Below are 15,843 nucleotides of genomic sequence, written 5' to 3' on the forward strand. Positions count from 1 at the left end.
AGGTTGTGATCCTGGCGTCCTGGGATCAAGTCCCACATTGGGCTCCCTGCGTAGAGCCTGCTTCTCCTTCTATCTGTGTCTCTGTCTCTTTCTCTTTTTCTGTGTGTCTCTCATGAATAAATAAATAAAATCTTCAAGCAAAAAAAAAAAAAGGAATCGAGTTCATCAAATAAAGCAGAAGATAAGTAAGTGCAGAGGATTTGTATAACAAATGAGCTAATGGCTATATAGAAAACTTTAAAAGTCAGACGTATAGACCAGACCAGTATAGACCAGAAAAGGAATGTCAGGTTATATAAATATAGATGATAGTTGAGGTTATAATAATAAATGACCACAGAGCTGCTTAACCAACATTGAAAAGAATTTTAAGAATGAAAATTAAACTTGTGAGATTTCAAAATAACATTGTCTATTAGGAATTAACAAAGATTTTTGAGCAGAAATATATATAGCGTAACACTGCTTTTTCTTGAAAAAAGACTAGAAAATTCTAACACGGGGGTAAGAAATTCTATGATTCAAAATAGAGCATCTTATATTATTTTTAGTGCCTGTGTGAGGGCCTTGGACCATAATGCTTCTTTTTACTAAAGAAAAATAGTACATATTATTATGAATATACAATTGTTAGGCTAAAAGTAATGAAGGCCAGGAGAATGTAACAAGTTTAGATAAATTGGAAACTATAAAATATAAATATAGTCTATAAAATATAATTATCTATATAAAATAAAACAATCTCATGTGACCGTATACAAAAACTTAATACAAAATCAGAAGACTATGTAGTTACAATTTAAATAAAGTTAAAGCAAAGCAAATATGGTATTTAAGTCAATAACCTGATTAAAACTTGTGAAATGTGATTTCCAAAGTGTTGGGGTGAAATAGTATGCCTGCAACACTTAAACTCTTGGCAGACTATATTTCATTAATTCACTCATTCAATATTGTTGCTGAGCCAGACAGAATCCATGTCTTTTCTATAATTTCATAATAACTGAATGAAAGCACATACTAGGGTACTGCATCCACCTTTCCAAAATCAAAAGGAAAACAAATAAGAGAGGGATGTTTTGGAAACCTTAGAAAATCCTGCACATCCAGGCCAAGTACCATCTAAACAAGGGCACTCTTGTGACCTCTTGTCAATATCAATGCTTCTTTTACCTGAAAAGGAATGGGCTTTAATGAATTGCTACCAGTTTTTCTGAGGGGCTAGCTCATGGCTTTCAAGAGTTATACATGTAAAAATTATTTATGTAGAAATTCCAGCAAAGGAAGAAAATTCAAGCATGAAATTATATATTATATTTATAATACATATGTATTTGCTGGAACTTCTACATTATGTATACATTTTATGTTATAAAATTATATAAATTATATATTTTTATGTATAAATAATATATAACTTTATGTATATAATAATATATGACTATATACACACACACATATATATTAATCTTGTTTTCTTTCTGCCATGATAAGTTTTGCATGCTGTCTACCTTATGGTGTTTTTATTACATCCTAAAAGGAATTCATATTTCATATTTTCTTAAATTTGAAGAAGTAATTAAAATGGAATATCACCAATTGATTATAAAAGGAACCAAGGTCCTCACCCTCTAGGGAGCAATAAACAGGTCCTAGCCATGAAATTGATGATAGCAGAACCTCTTTCTGTGTACTCCTCGTAAGACAAAGAGATTTTTAAAACAAAACAAAATCAAAATGGAGAAGTCTCACCAATAGAACTCTAAAAACTAGTTGGATAATAACTGACTATTCCTTAGCATCTTCATAAAAATAAAATTATTTTATAACTCCAGTACTGATATATGTCTCATAAAGTTCTGGTTATTTCACTTACTGCATTATAAAAGGAAGCATTTAATTAAAGCCTGAAAGAAAAGGAGCTTTTATATATATATATATATATCTGGCCTCTTCTCCTTTAATTGTGTATTCAGTCAGTATGTTTATAATTGCAGGCTTTTACCTAATGTCGGTGTTTTTGAGATTAAGTCGAATGAAAGAAAAGAGAAGGAATGTCTGAATCTTTTTAGCAAAAAGAATCTCTCAAAAAAAGGGCTTGGCCACTTGACATGGTTTTTCTGATGGCATCTTTGACTTCCTTGTTCCTCAGGCAGTAGATAATAGGGTTGAGCATGGGAGTAAAAACTGCATATATGGCTGAGATCAACTTGTTAGAATTGAATGAAGCAATGGCCCGAGGTCGGACATACATGAAGATCACAGCTGTATAGAAGATGATCACCACTGTGAGGTGAGAGGCACAGGTGGAGAAGGCCTTCTGCTGCCCAGTGGCTGAGGGAATGTGCAGGATGGTAGAAACAATGAAGCCATAGGAAAGAACAGTGGCTGAGAGAGGAAACACAAGGATGAGAATGGCTAGCACAAAGTCTACCATCTCAGCCATAGAAAAGTCCATGCAGGCCAGTTTGAGGATGGGGGAAACATCACAGAAAAAATGATTCAAGATATTATTGCCACAGAAGGCAACTTGGGAAATGAAGTATACCTTTGCCATGGAGATGCTGAAACCACTCACCCAGGAACTTATGGTCAGCTGCACACAAAATTCTGTGGTCATCATAGCTGGATAACGAAGAGGACAACATATAGCCACGTAACGGTCATAGGCCATGGCAGCCAAGAGCACACATTCAGTACAGGCAAGTGAGATGAAAAAATAGAGTTGGATCATGCATCCCAGGAAGGAGATGGTATTGGGATGAAGTAGGAATCCAGCCAACATCTTAGGGACTGTGACAGATACATACCAAGTCTCCAGAAAGGACATAGTGCCCAGAAAATAGTACATGGGCTTGTGCAGGGACCCAGTGACCCATACAGTGAGAATGATGATCATATTCTCCAATAGGACAAACAGGTAGGTGATGAGGAAGAGGAGGAAAAGCAGAACCTGTAGCCAAGGGGAAGTAGGGAAGCCCACCAGGATGAATTCATGAATATGGGTGATATTTTCCTTTGACATGGCTAGGACACCAAAAGACAAAGTATTTAATGAAAATAACACAAATTGAAGAGTGAGATCCACATTAACAGCAAGGGATCCTTGGGCTACAGGTACTTTATCATTAAACTTAACCCTAGTGCCTCAATCTGGTCCTAGGGTGTGATGTGGGAGTCAAGTGACACTATAAGATCCTCTCCAGAAAATCAGACATCAGAATAGGACCTGAAAACAAATACACTAAAGATGCAAAGTTAAGAATCTCAAAGCAGAATCAAGAGGTCAGATTCAGGACTTAGGCCTTCAGATCTTGTTCTGAAAGAGGTCTTCAGGTAGTACGAGGAGTAAATACTTTCCTTATTGGTGTATTTCCAGCTTTCACAGACAGCTATAAATCAGGAAACCATCATGATTGGAATAAGAGCCAAGGATGGTCAAGAGCAGGACAGGGAAGCAGGTAGTTCAAATTCTGGAGGAAATAAAAGCAGAATATCAACTGGAAAACACTCTCCTGACAGGAGAATTGCGGACTTTGCCCTACTCCTCAGTTATATTTTATGTCTTTTGAAGATGCTGGCAAAAGTAATTAACAATTACTTGCCTATTTTTAGGGCCATGGCTTAAAAAGTTGAATGAAGAAATGTCTGCTCTCTTGAGCAGTTTAATACATTTTGATTTTTTTAGACAGCTCCTAACAATAATAATGATTTTATATATCTATAAAACATTTGATCCTAAATTAATTTGTACAGTTATATCCTCCTCAAGGACTGGCTCAAAATTTTTATACTGCCAAAAGAAGTGTTACCTGATTAATTGTATCTTCTCCTTGACTCTGAGACTCATCAATATGGACACTGCTGAGCACAAGTTGCATTTAAGGAGCTGCCTTGAGAGTGGGGAGTCAGGAACTTCCACAACTCAGAAGGGTCCTGGGCTTCCTAGGGCACAATAGGATCTGAGGAGAGAATTGAAATTTAAAAATGCTTTCTTCACAAGTAGGGATAGAAGAAAGAGAAAAGTAGAGATAAAAGTTGGCTTGACATTTTAAATAAAATTAATCTGAAAAGAGAAACATATTTTTCAAGGAGACCAGTAGAGATGACCTGGAAAGGGAAAGACAGAATTAAGGGACCAGAAAAGGACAAGACATGGAATTTCCTAGATGTTTAGTGGTGATTTCTGATTAATTATGTACTGTGTGGGCCAAACCCCTAGATCTCCAATAAAGTAGTTGGTTATATGTGTTGGAAAAATTACCACAGTAAGACAATACTCAAATTTGACTTCTTTCTCTACTAAAAAGAATTATCCTTTAATTAATTTTAACAACTCTCTCAGGGAGGTAATTTTTGCCCATTGCAAGGCAGTATGGAAGCACCTAGACTAAATTGGAACAATTACAGAACCAGACTGTAATGGAATTTTTCCGTGTGAATGTACACTCATTCATGTCTGAGATTTTAGGAATCACAGAAAACAAAGGAGTAGCATGAGAGACTTGGCATTGGCAGAAGGAGCCCCAATACTCAAAGTGAATAAAGCATGAAGAAAACTACAGACCACTGGAACAAATAATTTTAAGACCTAAGTTCTAGTCCATAATCTATGTCTTCCTAACTTTATACTCTGAAGTAAACCCCAGGTTATCTAAATTTTAATTCCCTTGAGAGTGAAAAAGGATAAAATATTTAAAAATTCAATAAACCACGAATGCAGACAATTTATAGCATTTGTAAATGGTAAGAGAAAGATCTATCGAGTACTTATTGGGGGCCTGGTCCCACGTTACATTTTGAAAATATAAAGATGAAAAGATCAGATTTCCCTATTCAAAGTCTTGAGAGATAAAATAAGTAAACAAGCCATTATAGTCCAGTATGTTACAGCCATAAGAAAGACACATACTCAAGTAGCCCATATGAGGAAGGTCCTAATATTGCCTTTAGAAGTGGCCTTCAAAGAAAGCAATGGGGCTTTCTTATCTGCACTTAGGCAGCTGAGCCTTGCTAGAGAAAAATCACAAAAGAAGACAAATGATACTGCCATAAACTTATGGTCATAGAACTCAACTGGTTCACAAACAATAGCTGGCTATCCTACACTATGTTTTAAATTAATTCACTCTCCATACTTCCCAAAGACTCTTGCTTCTGCTCTCCAATCTGCCACCCCTACTCTCTTTTCTAATTCTTAGCTGACAATTTTAGCTTTTATTTTACAAATGAGGTTATAGGATGCATTTTTCTTCAACTTCCCACTATCAAATCATCATGCTCACCTTCTGACATCTTTGCTCATTCCTTCTTCTTATCTAAAACCAGATCTTCCATCTGCTCTATACATCCCATTTTTCAGGAAAATCACCTATCAGAGATCTCTTTTTGACATTAAATTCATTCTTTTTCACAAAAAAATCATTGAATACCTACTATGTGACAGACATTATTCTAGATACTTGAAATAGCTCACTGCACAAAACAGACAACAAACCCTTATCTTGAGAAGCTATATCTTAGTGAAGGGATACAGGTAGTAAATACAGTCCTTCTCAAAACTTTGAATAAATACGATGAGGATGTAAATATAAGAATTGATAAGTTCTGTGGAGAAATAGAGCGAGGTAAGGAAAATTAGGAGTATATATAGTTGAGCAGCTTCATATTTCAAATAGAATGATAGGGTTAAGCCTCATTGAGCAGAATCATGAAGGTGACAGCCATTTGGCTGTCTGATAGAAGAGGTTTCCAGGCAAAGGGAAAAGGTCAAAGACTCTAAAGTGAGATAAAATGTGAGAACAGCAAGTCCAATATGATTGGAGTAGAGTGAGTGGAAGAGAGAAATGAAATCAGAGAAGTAAGGGGTAGGAGAGCTGATGATGAGCAGATCACCATAGGTCTTTTAAGCAATTGTACTCATGTTGGCTTTTACTCTGAATAGACTGGGGACACTTGGAAAGGTTTAGAGCAGTTGAATGACCTGATCTTATTGATGTTTTAAGGATATCTGAATCATTTCCCAAAACTTTTAGGTGTTTAATGATTATCTCTCTTTCTAAAAATAATCCTTCTTTACTGGTCATATTTTCACATTTGCTTAAAAACACTGTACCATTAATTAATCCCTCTCCTTCCTCTCCTTCGATTTCCTTCGATTTCTACTGCTACTACCTCTCTGGTAATGTTAGTATTTTAAAAATGTTTGCTTTAGTTTCCCATTCCTTAACTCCTCACTAACCATGGGATGCCTAGGAGGCTCAGGGGTTGAGTGTCTGCCTTTCGCCCAGGTCGTGATCCTGGAGTCCCAGGATTGAGTACTCACATTGGGCTCCCTGGGTGGAGCCTGCTTCTCTATCTGCGTATGTCTCTGCCTCTCTCTCTGTGTGCCTTTCATAAATAAATAAATAAATACATAAATAAATAAATAAATAAATAAATAAACAAACAAATAAATCTAAAAAACCTCCTCACTAACCTTAGTCCCCACACCTTCAACCCTACTGTGACAGTTCTATGTACTGAGAACACTAAGACAAATAGACATTGGAGCTATTTAGTAAGGGAGAAAGAGAAGAGAACAGAGAATTAGAATATAATATGATAAACATTGAAATAGAATATTGAGTGTTCTAATTCTCAATAGAATACTAAGTATTGGGAGTCCAGGGTAAAGAATAACTTTTTGTCAGCCTAGACAGCCTTCACCAAGGAGGTACCAACATGAGTACAAAGTGAAATGAAGCTTGCACAGTTTTGGAGAGGAGAAGAAATATCAAGGAGACACAACAAAAGGCACAAAATAGAGATAAAAAGTTAAGGAAGGAATAAGTTGCATTTTGATTAGAAAGAATTGGTGGTGGGGCACCTGGGTGTCTCAGTGGTTGTCTGTCTTTGGCTCAGGTTTTGATCCCAAGGACCTCAGATCAAGTCCTGCATCAGACTCCTCACAAGGAGCCTACTTCTCCCTCTGCCTATGTCTCTGCTTCTCTCTTCTCTGTATGTCTCTCACGAATAAGTAAATTAAAAAAAAGAAAGAATTGGTGGCATGGAGGAGGAAAATGGATTAAAATAAGGCTGGAGCATGAGGTGATATATGATTAGTCCTCTTCACACTTTTTCCTATAACTTTTTACTATCCCTCCCCATTTTGAGCACACAGTCTTACAACACCTCACAAAATACCTTGTGTCACACTGACCACATGTGGAAACAAGATGAGTCTCATTTGTATATTCTCTAATTTTAGCCTGAACTCCCTTGATTTTTAAGATTTGTATTTTATTCTTGAAACTTGAGTAAGTTGATATTATTATATTTCCTCCAGCATGACCTAGATCTCTGCATACACCCCCTTTCTGAGTACATGAATGAGGGACACATGGGACTCCTGTCCTTCACTTTCTCCCAGTTTTCCTACTTGGCCTTCATCACTCCTCATCTCTGCCTTCCCCAATATAATCTAGTAATAAAAATATTAATCATTTACTGGATATTTATCATATGGCAGAATTTGTACTAGGTTCTTCCTGTATTTTAACTCATTTAATTCTCATTACAACCTAATAAGGTAGACATTTTTGGTCCCACATTACAGATAATAGGGTAAATAATTTGACTAAACTCATATAAGTAGAAGGTGGTGGAGAAGAAATTATAACCTAAAACTGTTAGTGCCCAAAGATCATACTCTTTCTACTGAGCAATAATCCTCCTTCTTTAAGTGTTGCCTCCCACCTCTCTCTCTTCCCACTGCCACACTTACACCCCAATATTGTGAATCCACAATCTGCTCTTTCCTTAATTTCTTTACCATCTCACCCAATCTCCGATCTTCAGTCTTGACCCTCATACTAAACCCAACATTCCTTTTTTTTTTAAGATTTTATTTATTTATTCATCAGAGACAGAGAGAGAGGCAGAGACACAAGCAGAGGGAGAAGGGGACTCCATGCAGAGAGCCCAAGGCGGGACTCCATCCTGGGTTTCCAGGACCACACCCTGGGCTGAAGGTGGCGCTAAACCGCTGAGCCACCGGGAATACCCCCAATATTCCTTTTTAATCAAGTCTTCCATGTCCAAGCTTCTCATAGCTCTTACACCAATGTGAGCCTTTGTGATCAGTCTGAAGTTCCAAAACCGGATTTATCTAAACATTTCCCATAGTAACTTATCTCCTAAGTATGTGTAACATTCAAGACCTCCTAGTTCTCATGATGCTTTTCAGCCAATCTCCAGTTAGACCTCTATATGTATCTGCATCTATGTGGCTTTTCCCACTGCACATTGACCTCTAATCCAGCCATTGACCTGGTATGATCCACCTAGTCACTGTTTCCTAACTCTGAAGGTCTTTATTAGGAAAAGAGTGGCTCAGTCTGAGGAGAGGCTCACTGGCTAAGTCAAAGGAATAGATTCATGTATATATTTTTAAAGATTTTATTTATTTGAGAGAGAGAGAGAGAGAGCACAAGTTGCGTGGGGGAAGGGCAGAGGGAGAGGGAGAAGCAGACTCCTCATAGAGCAGAGAGCCTGATGTGGGGCTCAATCCCCAGACCCTGGGATCATGACCTGAGCCAAAGGTAGATGTTTACAGACATAGGCACCCAAATATCCTTAGATTGATGTGTATTTCTTGAAAGACGCTACAGGTGGGAAATAGAAGGAAGGGGAAGTTAGATAAGAACTAGGAGAATAGTGCAAATAAAGGGAGGTGGTGTGTGTAGTTGGGGTGGAAGGTAGGATGGAAAGAAAAATTGGAAGTTCAGGTCTCAGCAGAGGTAGAGTGGGCATGCATTGAAAAGGGCTAGAACCCATATAGAGGCTAGCAAAAAGGACTATTGTCCACTTAAGACAAAACATATAGATACTAAACAGTATTCCTGTCTTCAGACTGATTTTACTAAAATAAATATGATCGGGTGATATTAACAAGTGTACATTTGAACTCTTTACATTGCATAGCAAGTCTTTCACGATCTGACCCCCACATTCCTCATATCTAATTCCTTTGTTTGATACTCAACTAAAACTCAAGCCACACTAAAGAATTTGTAGATTTTCAGGGCAACATCCTTCTTTAAGACTGTGCACTTGTATATAGTCTATCCTCTACCTGAAATTCTTTTAGCTCTTGCCATCTGGCAAATGCCTACTCAGATTCATTCTCTGTATAACTATCCTCACTATCACTACCTTCTTCCCATAATCCCTAGCTACCTGGTTTTGTAACATTTTGGACCTAAGAGCATCATATCATGATAACGTGTATTACTTTGCTTACCTTTCACCACTACTAGATTTGTTAACTCCTTGAAACTACTAATTTTATCCTGTTTTTGTCTTGTCTTTTTATGTCTCGTGTCCTGCATAGTTCCTGATGCATGGTTGGCACTCAATAAGCAAATAATTTGTGATATTTAATTAAGAAAGGTGTCTCACCATAGTGCATTCTGTTTACTTCTCTTTAGGGATCTGGGTGAAGTAGATTGTCTTGGTTGAGTCTGGTATGGAGACCTTGGTTCGGTTGCCCAGTGGTCAGATCTGTGGAAGGTACTCAGAAAATACGGCCAATCTCTCTACCTGAAAGGACTTGCAGATTCATTACAGAAAGGAAAAGAGAAAAGGGAATAAAAAAGAACCTTTTGGTTAGCCTGATCTAAATCCTGGAAAATTGTTTCTCTATGAAACTCAAGACTTCTGTGACTTTGTGATTCTCCTTGCCTGAGAAAGACTCAGATGAATTCCAGATGAATTATAAAGAAATGAAAAATTACTCTGCTATTAATTCAAAGAAAATGCAGCAGCCAAAATGCAAAGATTACTTCTGGGTCTGTTGGATGCCTCTGTTGAATGATAGTCCAAATGAGAAGAGATTTTTCTGTTTTGTATGTTTTTTTTCTGTAGCTGTTTTGATGTGTATCATTTCCCATTCCTCCCTCTTGCTCTCATTCTCTTTCTCTGCCATTAAACTTGGGCTGGCTTTGCATGTGAATTCTTCCCACAGACCTCATTCAGGCAGAACCTAGAGATGAATAGGTCAAGGATGCAATGAGCCCACTGCTCAGTAGAGACAACCATTCTTTAAAGACACATCCTTGGGGATCTGGTTCACAATTGCTATAGGATTTTCAAGAGCAACAGTGAGAAAGAAATTAGAGAAATTTCCCTAGTGATCTCCCAAGGTCAACAGAGAGGATGCTAGATGATTATCAGATGGAGAAACAGAACAGCAACAGCTTCATAGCAGATCAGCCAAGTGATTGATCCTAATCCTGACCCCAATCCTTGGTTTTCCTTCTTCTCTCTGGTTGTGTGGGAAGTAATTATTACTCATGATCTAGGACTTTAAAGCATTAATATTAATCAGAGGGGTGCTGGTTAGAGGCTCAAATACACAAAATATGATTAAATAGTGTTAATAGTACAAGCTAAACTCTAGGGAGAAGCACAGCTTTCTCTCTATTCCTTTCACTCAAGAAAAGAATACTCCAAAGCATCCAAAACAAACAACTATACATAGTGCTAGGGATCAAGCTTTGGGAGGGGGGGGAGCAAATGTAGAAGTAGCCAATTTTGTCCCTTATCTTTTTAAAAAGATTTTATTTATTTATTAATGAGAAACACACACACACAGAGTGAGAGAGAGAGTGAGAGAGAGAGAGAGAGAAGCAGAGACACAGGCAGAGGGAGAAGCAGGCTCCACACAGGGAGCCCGACGTGGGACTCGATCCTGGATGCCAGAATCACAGCCTGAGCCAAAGGCAGACACCCAGCCGCTGAGCCACGCAGGCATACCCTGTCCCTTACCTTTTTTTGTAAAAAAGATTTTATTTATTTATTCATAGAAACACAGAGAGAGAATGAGAGGCAGAGACACAGGCAGAGGGAGAAGGAGGCTCCATGCAGAGAGTCTGACATGGGACTCCATCCAGGGTCTCCAGGATCACGCCCTGGGCTGCAGGTGGCGCTAAACCGCTGTGCCACCGGGGCTGCCCTGCACCTCATCTTCTAAGGAAACTTCTCTCATCTTGGCTCTTCCTTTAGGAAGGTTTTCTATTACTCTTTTCTTCTGTATTTTATGTAAAACATACATTTATTTATTTATTTGGTATTTTTTCATGAATAGTTATTAAGAATAGCCTGAGAAAGAGGTTTTAGCTGGGATCCAAAGCAAAGGAGAGCAGGAGGCAAGGCAAAGGGCACATGAAACAGGCAGCTGATAACATCTCTGCTCTAACCTTTAAGATTGAAACCTTCTCCTTGCTCATTTAAACTTGCCATGTCTCCTTTAACCACCAAAGTGTCAAGACCTTGAGGGCCGTGATTAGACTGTGGGCCTAGGGGGAAAGTACAAAGAGGCTGCTCAGGCTTTTAAAGTCTAGGAGTTGGATCAGCAGGACAAGAAATGACCTTGTGTCTCAAATCTGGTCCAGGCCTGCTCACCAATTAAGAGGCTGAGGACACATATCTAACATACAACAGAATGTGTCTTTACCTGCAATATCCCTTCTGCATATATCTCTCTTGAAAACAAGAAGTGTGGTAGCAGCAGCTGAAGGTTATTGTCCAATATTTGAAAATTTTGTTAGCTCCTTGTTAAATACTTTTGATTAGAGATAGGACCATCAAGCATAAGTAGAATTTTGGTGCCATCTATACAGCATTCATGTGAACATGTTTTCTGGGCTAAAATTCATGAGCAAGAACAAAGATGATTTTTTAATGTATGGATTTATTTTTATACAAACACATAATTATATATGTCAATTTATATAATAATGTATCAATTTATCCATTCAATTAATATCCTTTATTAAAAGTAAATTTAGGTGAAATCATTATGAAATTCAACAGGAAGGGGCACTTGGATGACTCAGTCAGATAAATGTCTGCCTTCAGCTCGGGTCATGATGTCAGGGTCCTGGGATCAAGACCTGCATCACGGTCTCTGCTCTGTGGGGAGCCTGCTTTTCCCTCTCCCTCTGCCTGTGCTCTCTCTCTGTCAAATAAATAAACAAAATCTTTAAGAAAAAATAAATTCAACAGAGAAATAGTTATTACTATATTTATGTGGTTATTTTCATCATTCATCTACTGTGAAGGCTTACATGATATTATTCCATTTATGTTTGTAAGGAACTCTGCTTCTGTTAATATTCATAAATTTTACTGAGTTGGTTAATTTGACTATCCAATAGCTGAAACACTGGAATTCTAGAATAATTTCAGATTCCTTAGAAAGTAGTTAAACTATCCATTCAAGCTCTCATGCCAGAAATCTTTGAATTACTCTAAACTTTAATTCCTTCATCCCAAAACACCCCAGTCAATCAAATGACTAAGGTCATGTCTATTTTTAAAGATTCAAGGTCTACCATCAGTAGGGATATAAGGACATTTGTGAATATACAAGAGCAAGAGCAACTCTTCACAGAAAACTAATATTAATATTAATATTAATAAGTTGTATGCTTGTTATGTGCTAACAACTTCACATGTGTTATTTAATTTAACGCTTCCAACAACTCTATAAAATGCTATTATATTTCCAGTTTTCAAGCAAGAAAATCAGGGTTTAGAATAAATAACAATTTTCCCCAGGTGATTGTATCATCAGTGTTCTGTTACAAATAATGGAATTCACCTTAGATAGTTTAGGTGGAAAGAGAATTTGGTTCTTTAGAATCATAGTGAGAGCTGGAAATAGGGGACTTTAGGTTGAACCCCAGGAACAAACTTCAGCCTCCAGAATCCCCTCATCTCAATCACAATAGAGAAAGTTACTGCTGTTACTGGTGCTTCATCCCTAGGGCTAATGAACCAGAATCTACTGGCTCCAGAACTTTGGCCATAATTTACATCAGCTAAATCAATGTCCCATACTCTTCTGCCCTCTGCATATGGCTTATGTTTGAATCAGAGTCTCATAAAAGCTATTGTGGACATTGCTGCTATAAACATCGGGGTGCAGGTGTCCCGGCGTTTCATTGCATCTGAATCTTTGGGGTAAATCCCCAGCAGTGCAATTGCTGGGTCTAGGGCAGGTCTATTTTTAACTCTTTGAGGAACCTCCACACAGTATTCCAGAGTGGCTGCACCAGTTCACATTCCCACCAACAGTGTAAGAGGGTTCCCTTTTCTCCGCATCCCCTCCAACATGTGTGGTTTCCTGCCTTGTTAATTTTCCCCATTCTCACTGGTGTGAGGTGGGATCTCATTGTGGTTTTGATTTGTATTTCCCTGATGGCCAGTGATGCAGAGCATTTTCTCATGTGCCTGTTGGCCATGTCTATGTCTTCCTCTGTGAGATTTCTCTTCATGTCTTTTGCCCATTTCATGATTGGATTGTTTGTTTCTTTGGTGTTGAGTTTAATAAGTTCTTTATAGATCTTGGAAACTAGCCCTTTATCTGATACGTCATTTGCAAATATCTTCTCCCATTCTGTAGGTTGTCTTCTAGTTTTGTTGACTGTATCCTTTGCTGTGCAAAAGCTTCTTATCTTGATGAAGTCCCAATAATTCATTTTTGCTTTTGTTTCTTTTGCCTTCGTGGATGTATCTTGCAAGAAGTTACTGGTGTCCATCGAAAGATGAATGGATAAAGAAGATGTGGTTTATGTATACAATGGAATATTACTCAGCCATTAGAAATGACAAATACCCACCATTTGCTTCAACGTGGATGGAACTGGAGGGTATTATGCTGAGTGAAGTAAGTCAATCGGAGAAGGACAAACATTGTATGTTCTCATTCATTTGGGGAATATAAATAATAGTGAAAGGTAATAGAAGGGAAGGGAGAAGAAATGTGTGGGAAATATCAGAAAGGGAGACAGAACATAAAGACTCCTAACTCTGGGAAACGAACTAGGGGTGGTGGAAGGGGAGGAGGGTGGGGGGTGGGGGTGAATGGGTGACGGGCACTGAGGGGGGCACTTGATGGGATGAGCACTGGGTGTTATTCTGTATGTTGGTAAATTGAACACCAATAAAAAATAAATTTATTATTAAAAAAAACAGAGTCTCATAAAAGCACACTAGAGAGGAAACTAAAAATGAATGAAAACCTGAGAACTGTAGTTTAAAGTTTTCCCAGCCTCAGCATGTTAGAAAGTATTGAAATGGGTATGAAGAACTAATCCATGATATTTACTTTGGTCTAAAAATTGGAAGTTTCGGGGCACCTGGGTGGCTCCGTGGTTGAGCATCTGCCTTTGGCTCAGGTCATGATCCCAGGATCCCAGAATCAAGCTCCACATCAGGCTTCCCACAGGGAGCCTGCTTCTCCCTCTGCCTATGTCTCTACCTGTATCTCTTATGAAAAAATAAAATATTTAAAAAATAAAAATAAAAACTGGAAGAGTTTGAAAAAATAGAGTATTTAAAAACTGGAATTATACCAGAAAATTTGGAAGGTGTGGGCACTGTGGCTATCAACTGAGAGTATGACCTACAATTACACAGGTATTTACTCAAGTATCTACTGACTATAGAATAGATAATAAATAGAAACAATTTTCAGTAATTGTGAGTCATACAGAAATGTCTATGATATATAAGAAACTTACAATCTAGTATGAGAAACAATATGTGTATTTGAATCATTGTCAGCATAAGATAGCCTGGAAGAATGTTATAACCAAGATATTGTTACACTAAACAGGAGTTAAGTGCAGCTAGAGATCATTTCTTTTTAATAGTGTGGGGATAAATAAGCAAGAGTTAGAAGTTGGAAAAAATGAGGTAAGTTTCATGGAAGACTTGGGACTCCAGCCCAAGTTTTAAAGATATTATGAGCAGTCCTGTTTATCTTATATTTTGTTGAATAGTTTAAAATAGTATGTATCACACAATGTGCCAGATGTGCTCACGTTTTTCCATTATAATTTTTTTGAGTATAGTTGACACACAATGTTACATTAGTTTCAGGTGTGCAACATAGTAATTCAACAAGTTCATAGGTTATGCTGTGCTCACCACAAGTGTACCTAACATCTGTCACCATACAGTGCTATTACATTATCATTGCCTATGTTCCAATGCTATGTCTTTTATTTCCAAGACTTAATCATTCCGGAATTGGAGGCCTGTATCTACCATTTGCCTTGAGCCATTTTGCCCCTACTTCTCTCCTCTCTGACAACAATCAGTTGGTCCTCTGTATTTACAGGTCTGAGTCTGCCTTTGCTTATTTACTTATTAGTTTTGTTATTTAGATTCCACATATGAGTGAAATTATGTTGCATTTGTCTTTCTCTGACTGACTTATTTCACGTAGGATAATACTCATGCATGTTGATGCAAATGGCATGATCTCATTCTTTTTTATAGCTGAGTATTATTCATATATATGTATATACATATATATGTTATTCATATATATATATGTCACATCTTCCTTATCTATTCTTCTTCTGATGGACACTTTGGTTGCTTCTGTATCATGGCTATTGGAAGTAATATTGCAATAAACATAAGGATGCATATATCTTTTTTTAAATTTATTTTTTTATTGGTGTTCAATTTGCCACATATAGAATAACACCCAGTGCTCATCCCATCAAGTGCCCCCCTCAGTGCCCGTCACCCATTCACCCCCACCCCCCGCCCTCCTCCCCTTCCACCACCCCTAGTTCGTTTCCCAGAGTTAGGAGTCTTTATGTTCTGTCTCCCTTTCTGATATTTCCCACACATTTCTTCTCCCTTCCCTTATATTCCCTTTCACTATTATTTATATTCCCCACATGAATGAGAACATACACTGTTTGTCCTTCTCCGATTGACTTATTTCACTCAGCATAATACCCTCCAGTTCCATCCACGTTGAAGCAAATGGTGGGT

General features: G+C 37.8%; 1 protein-coding gene across 1 annotated transcript; it reads right to left on the minus strand.

Moving 5' to 3' along the window:
- Positions 1-2,068: 2,068 nt before the first annotated feature.
- OR6B9 (olfactory receptor family 6 subfamily B member 9) lies at positions 2,069-3,025 on the minus strand. Its single transcript, NM_001313821.1, has one exon. It carries the CDS (start codon positions 3,023-3,025, stop codon positions 2,069-2,071), a length of 957 nt encoding a protein of 318 aa, NP_001300750.1.
- Between the last annotated feature and the right edge of the window lie 12,818 nt (positions 3,026-15,843).

The sequence above is a fragment of the Canis lupus genome, chromosome 21, assembly GCF_011100685.1.
Source record: "Canis lupus familiaris isolate Mischka breed German Shepherd chromosome 21, alternate assembly UU_Cfam_GSD_1.0, whole genome shotgun sequence".
NCBI classification, from domain to species: domain Eukaryota; kingdom Metazoa; phylum Chordata; class Mammalia; order Carnivora; family Canidae; genus Canis; species Canis lupus.

Bases quoted from the DNA above. Each gene is read 5' to 3' on its own strand.
- OR6B9 (NM_001313821.1), bottom strand. From the start codon at position 3,025: ATGTCAAAGGAAAATATCACCCATATTCATGAATTCATCCTGGTGGGC.